The sequence below is a fragment of the Pholcus phalangioides genome, unplaced genomic scaffold (genome assembly GCF_987345545.1).
Source record: "Pholcus phalangioides strain wild (caught in Gottingen) unplaced genomic scaffold, Ppha-v1.0 ptg000010l_1, whole genome shotgun sequence".
In the NCBI taxonomy this organism is placed as follows: Eukaryota; Metazoa; Arthropoda; class Arachnida; order Araneae; family Pholcidae; genus Pholcus; species Pholcus phalangioides.
The window spans coordinates 27,248,163-27,254,962 of NW_028301603.1; the positions used below are offsets into that span (position 1 = coordinate 27,248,163).

The 6,800-nt window shown below is 34.0% G+C and overlaps 1 protein-coding gene across 1 annotated transcript in view; it reads left to right on the plus strand.

Annotated features, from left to right (window-relative positions):
- The window catches only part of LOC149081181 (equilibrative nucleoside transporter 3-like), a 33,300-nt gene extending 26,582 nt beyond the window's left edge, over nucleotides 1-6,718 (plus strand). The window contains exons 12-13 of the mRNA XM_089237967.1: nucleotides 1,710-1,909; nucleotides 5,504-6,718. Coding sequence (XP_089094093.1) covers nucleotides 1,710-1,909; nucleotides 5,504-5,615 — 312 coding nt within the window. The 3' untranslated portion in view covers nucleotides 5,616-6,718. The remainder of the gene's footprint in view (nucleotides 1-1,709; nucleotides 1,910-5,503) is intronic.
- Nucleotides 6,719-6,800: the final 82 nt, after the last annotated feature.

A 6,800-nucleotide genomic window follows, 5' to 3' on the forward strand; every position in this document is an offset into this window, starting at 1 on the left:
GGTCGCATATCGAATCAGGAGAGTTTCAGAAAAGTTCAACATTAATCTCATCTTCAAGCTTACCAGAAACATGACAAAGGTGCTTTGTTTGCCAAAAAACTGCAGAGGCCCACTTTGCATGGCAGAAGTTTACCATATTCAATGTTCCTGTGTAAAAAAATTTATTGGGATGGCCAAAACAAGATCTGCAAAAAGAATCAAAGAACATCAGAGAAGTTGCTGCTTGAAATGAAGATGGGTTGGAAGAGATCTCGGCAACGAGATAAGTCCAGTGGCAAAGTTCTGGCGTTCATTCATTGCTGCCTGAAGAAACGAGAAAATTCAGCCATTGTGGACCACATGTTGGAAACCGAGCATGAAAAAAAAAAACCTAAAAACTCCAAAGACATATCGTCCAAAGTGCAATACCATGCCTGCCTTCATACAAAAAATGATTTAAATTTTTAAGCGCAATAAAAATATAAATCAAGAGGAGGAAATGCTGTGAGCAAATCCTATTTGGGTTCCATTGCTAGCCGAGATGTGTATATGATGTGAACCTGAGGGGAAATAACCCCAACAGCCAATTGCTGCCAGACTTCATACATAGCTAATCAAAACCAGACACATTCAGTCAAACTGGCGAATAGAACTCTTTTGCTCTTGATCAAACCCCAACCATCTATATAAGGAACAACTTGGCAGGATTGGCTGTATGACACTTGTCACAGAGACCAACACATTATTATTAAACTTTTGAAGATGCCTGACACAAATGTGAGGGAAACATCAGAAAGGAAATTTTTTGGACCGTCACCTAACAACCCAAAAACTGCATGTATTTTATTTAAAGCTAGTCACAAAAGCCTGAGATAGGATGCCCCATAAATTTGTAAATTGGTTAAATATTTATAAAAATTAAAGGAATTGGTATATTTGTATGCAATTGGCAAAAAAGTTACTCTCATGGAAGGGTTTTTTTTTTCGCACAGAAAAAAAAAATAATTAAAGTTTTTATTGAGGGCACTGCACGAAAACAAATCGCAGCATTCCATGGAAAACTACTACTTCAATCTGTTCTGTGTACGAAATGCTCATGAAGCTTCAGCTGGTGATTCGTGGCTGAGGTAAAACAACTTCACCAATAGTGCTTCATCCACTAATGTCAACATCGCAATGGAAATCTTATACAACTATTTTTATCAGGAAAATTCAGAAATGAGTAGCTAATTGTGCACCCTGCATTTTATAAAACTCTGATTTGTATATTTCTAGTGATTTACTTTCATGCAGCGCAGATTCTGTCGACAAAAATTTGAAGTAAATTTTTTTCTGTACCAAAAAAATCATCTTTTGTGAGACTAACTTTTTTGCAAAGAACTGCAGTAAAATATACAAATTCTTTCCGTTTTTATAAACTTTTGAACTACTTACGGATTTATAGGACACCCTGTATATGTCTTATATTTGTTTCATTATACAGTGAAGCCCTGTTATTATAAACTTCAAGGGAACGAAAATTTGGTTCATTATATCTGATCTAATAAAAAAAATTCTGGGATAGGGACCAACGATTCTGTTATAAGCCAAGTTCGCTATAGCAAGGTTTGACTTAATTGATATTTGAAGTTTAGTGTGTGCTCACTCGTTTTGTTAGGTAGTATCTGTCATTCAAGTGCTGATCGGAAGACTATCTTTATAACACTTGCTTTTTCTTTTTTGTGATTTAGAAGCCAAAATGGAGATTCTATTTACTAGCCATATGCGTCCTTAGAATAGCATTTGTGCCTTTGTTTCTACTGTGTAATGCTCAACCTCGAACTCACCTGCCTGTGATTTTCAACGAAGATACTTATTACATCACCTTTGTTGGTATTCTGGGCTTCACAAACGGGTGCCTTATCACTGTGGCCATGATAAATGGAACAAAGTAAGCAACAAAATAATTTAAAAAAATTAATTCGTGTCAACCTTTAATTATTCAATGATTTTCAATTTCAAACTATTAGTATCACACACAAATATCAGTTTTTATATACTTTGTTTTCAAATTTGGATGTTGACTAAATTGAAGCTAATAAGAGTATGTGAAAATATTTCTCAGTCAGACCTCTAGTAAACTTTTCCCCCAACTTCTTATTGGTTGTACATCCTCAGCTGTACTTCTACTACGATTTAAGGGCAAAATAACTGGGTTCTAGACTCCCAAAAGAAGAAAACAACACTTTATTTCATTTATTATCCAACATCCCCAACAAAACCATCATGTCTCTTCAGTACAAACTTTCACACCATATCTCACTTTTCCAAACATCTCAATTCATTTTATTTTCTTTCTCTCATGACTCCTGTTTCTCCCAGGCTCCCAGGCCTTCTTTGCACTTTCTCCTGAACCTTACACCTCTCTACCTTGAAACTGACTGGACCAAATAAAGTTTTTGCACAAGAAAAGAAAACTACTCCGAAAAGAAAATTCCAAAAATTTCAATTGACATAAATTAAAATACTAAATTTTACTTCATTTTAATTAAAGTTTTTGTTAAGTCATACAATTAATGTTCAATTAAACTATATGCAAGTACATTAAAGTCTGCTAGAATTTTTTATTTGCTCCATTCCATTTTTATTTACATACAATCAATAAGCTTAGATTGATGCATATTTTTTTCACTTTGAGCCATCATGGTGTAACCTATACTAGCAAGAGCTGCAAATAATTTAAGCCCTATTTTCTGTTTGCTTCAGAAAATTATGCTACATTTTTTCAGCATGTTCAGCCTTCTTTACTGACACCTTTTTATAATTCCTCTGTATCATTTTCTGCAGTATTTTTGTCAACCAAGTTGACCTTTCATTCAGCAATAATTTTCGAATCAGTCAAGGTGAAATTTGTAGTAAATATACAAATACAAGGTCAATATGCCAGAATCTGTGACATATGTTCCAGAACATTCAGTGCTACTCCAGAACAATCTGGACTATTATGTGAACTTTTGGTGCAACTAATTTTCAGTCGGCAGAGAGTTCGTTGCAGAACAATGCAAAACATTCTACTTTGGGGGTGATACACCGTCAACCTTAGATCATGATATAATGATATATCGATGTGCAGGGCTCTCACTCAAAAAATTAGGATACTCAAAAAAGTAGGACAAAGGTGAGGGTACCCCCAAAACAATAGCCTTGGGAGAAAAAATTCAAAAATTTATTTATTTTGTTTTTAGAAATTTTTAAATTAGTTTTTTTTTTTCATAGTACTATTTCAGTATCCTGTAAGATTGATTCAAGCCAAAGCAAAATAACGGAAATGACTTGGTAATAGAAACAATTTTGGGCCAAAACAGTGTACTAGCAACCGCAGATGTCTGTCTCTCTGTCTCTCCTCACATATATATTGCATCCTTTTTTTCGAGGAGTCTTCCTAAGTCCAATCTGTCAACTCTCTCCGACAATGCACACAGCAAATTATGAAGACATGCAAGTCTTTTTAAGAACAACTCTCCTTCGAGGTGACTTTCAAAAGCACTGTGCAGAATTTGTAAATTACAAGGCCCAATATAAACAAGTCAAGGTGAACCTGTGCTGTCCATCCTTTTCTAAAGGGATTCATTTACATTTTACTATTCAATGCCAGCAAGATCAATTTTTACAAATAAAGCACTTTCATTTCTAGCTCTTTGCAGAGCTTTATAATATTGTTTATTTTTCTATATGTCCTAAATTTACAGAAGACAGTTGAATGCTATTGGGTAGTATCAGAATCACAAAACCTAGAATAGGCCTATGTATCCAACTGCTTTGTTATGCAAACTGTTGTTTCACTTATATGCAAAATGTGCACTGTAATTTTGGATGATGAATGTTAGTTACTGTACAATGAATAGGCCAATACCATGAAACAATAAATACGAAAATTGTTTTTTTTTATATCAAGATTGAAGTTTTTATTGTTGTGTCAAAACATTGACACAAAATGAGTTTTTGAATCCTCAAACTAAGCAAAAGAAAAATTAATAAACTACATGGCCCCACATACACCCCCAAATAACCTGAAAAAAAGATACAACTTCTACTTTGACAGAATAATTCATTGCCATCTATTCCATTTGTATGATTTGGCAATACTCGTACTTGACACTCGTTATAATGACCCCCATGTTATAGCAACCATTACATTACAACAACTGGTAGGATAAGTCTCAAATGTTTTCATAGAACGACTGCCGTATATGGTTTACTTTTGATATAATGACGCTCCCAATATAACGTCTGTTTTTGATGGGATGAAGAGGGGGGTCGTTATGTCGAGCATAGACTGTATTTTGATGATTCCCTTTCCATTTAAAAAAGTTACACAAATTTTGTTGAGAAAATTTGGTGAAAAAAGTAGGGAAAGTTAGATAAAACCTAGAAAAGACAAAATCTAGAAAGTAGGGCAAGTGAAGCCCTGAGATATGCCATCCTGACCATGAGCAAATAAAGGCTTCTTGTATAGGGGAAGGGGTTAGCAAATCACTGAGTGTGTGTATATTATATACACAAACTCTGTACTCTCACTGTCTTGTAATCACAGTTCACTACATTGCTTAATAAAACTATCTGCAGAATATTTGCAGCACCAATAACACAGCACCCTAAGGTACTGTGGCACACCGTTTAGAAATCAAAGCCCTGCCATCATCTCCTATGTAATTTAATTCAAAACATATCTCACGACCCTATCACTGGCATACCTGGGAGAAAAGAGGTAGGCCGAAATTGAAGTAGTTTTCTTTTTAGAAGAAAAAAATTCCCTTGGGAAGAGAAGAAGGTGAACACCCCTTTCAAAAAATCTTGCATGCATTACTGCCCCTACCTTCCAGTCACTGACCGATTAAAGGGGGAGGGCAGAAAGGGGGGTGCTAGTTGTATCTTCCAACCAACCAACCCACAAAATTACATCATTAATCCGTCACTGCTTCTAGTGCCGTGGCACACTGTTTGGGAATCAGTTTTACTAAAGCATAACTATTTTTTAACAAACTCAACTGTGTATGTGTTAAAACATTGTGCAAGAATTATGTGAGGCAGAATAAAAAAAATAATAATTAAATATGTGAATATTTTTTTTTCCAAATTCAATCATACCCTTTAAACACTAAATTTATCAAATGGTTTTTTAAATTCCCTGTATGTTCTCCCCCCCCCCCTTCTCAATGCCAATCTCCTGGCGTTCCATTTCGTACAGGTTTCACTGTATTTATAAGAAAAAAAATTGTATTTTCGAAAATATTTTCCTCTGCACGCCCATTTGAGTAACATTTAATTTCAATATAATATTAACAAGAGAATATTAATAATAGTTAATTAATATTAACAATATAATATTAACAAGAGAAATAATGCTTAGTGGCCCTGGAGAAATTCCACTTCCGAAAAAGTCTAATAAGTTGATATACTGCTGTTTTCTTCTCTTTTTTTTCCTTACCCAAAAAATCCACTAAGTGTTGCTTCATAATCATTTGTTTTATCTTATTATTTTCAGATACATTAGTCCAGATTTGAGAGAAATGGCAGGAGTCGTGCTATCAGCTTTTCTAGCTGCGGGATTGCTGCTTGGGGCAGTTTCGTCTTTCATTTTTGTCAAGATTTTGTAGAAAGAAGTCTTGCTTTCTGAATGCCAAACCAAGTGATATTTTTGAGTTATTTTACTACCAGTTCAATCATAGATCTGTAAAAAAAATGGTCTTGGAAGTTTCATATTTCATTTCTCACTTGTCTTTTTGACATGGAAATATCATATCCTAGATCAGTGGTTCTTTACCTTTTTATCACACAGCACCACTAGCAAATTTTGCTTCGAATTGTCTCATCTCAGTGGACTTCAGTTTAAATTCTCTCATCCCAGTGAGCTTTTATCAACAATCTTGCACCCTTCAAATAGTCAATGTGTTATTGTAAATGTGATGAATCGTAATTATGCATAGTCGCTTGTTATTATGCGTAATTTCCAAATGGAGTTGGTAAGTTGTTTGATAAATATGAAAATATCGTGTTCATATAACCACTTAACAGTTTTGCCCTTTCATAATGCACTACATGTGTTTTAATATAAAAATTAAAATAAGTGTGAAGAAGATAGAAAAATAAATTTCTCTATGTACCAGCCTTGTTAATGTTGCCTTTTTTCATATTTATCAACATGTGCAAACATAGCCAACATTACACATAAAATTTATCATCCTTGAAATGCATAATGGTTCATGCATAATGTCTGGAAAATTTAAATGATTGATTGATGATTTATCATATTTACCAAAATATGAGCTGGGGAATTATACATAATAACCAGCGAATGTGATAGATCCACAATATTTATAAAATGCACCAAAATGGTCATGAAAATCACCAGATTTATCACATTTACCATAATAAATATACGTGGAACCAATAACGTTTATCATGGAATATTTACTAGCTCGAACCCTCAAGATTGCTTTCTCTTGCACCTCCGATTAAGAACCACTGCTTTATGTTTATGTGGAATCATTCTGTACATATATTTGGTCCATGGTATTTTTATTATCAAGTGTTATTTATGAAATTTTGACATATATACTTGTATTTTGATATTTTCAGACGGTCTCAGAGTAAAATGTTTTTCTTTTTTCATATATGTATGTACAAAGATATATTTTTGGAATAGCACCTGTATCACTTTATATGTGTCAAGAGTAAAATTGTTCTTGCTCAAGTGCAAGCTCGCTTCTGCTGCATATCTTTTGGAAAACATATTATTGCATGTAAGTGCACTAAAAGTCTGACATAACAAGTGTGGTTTA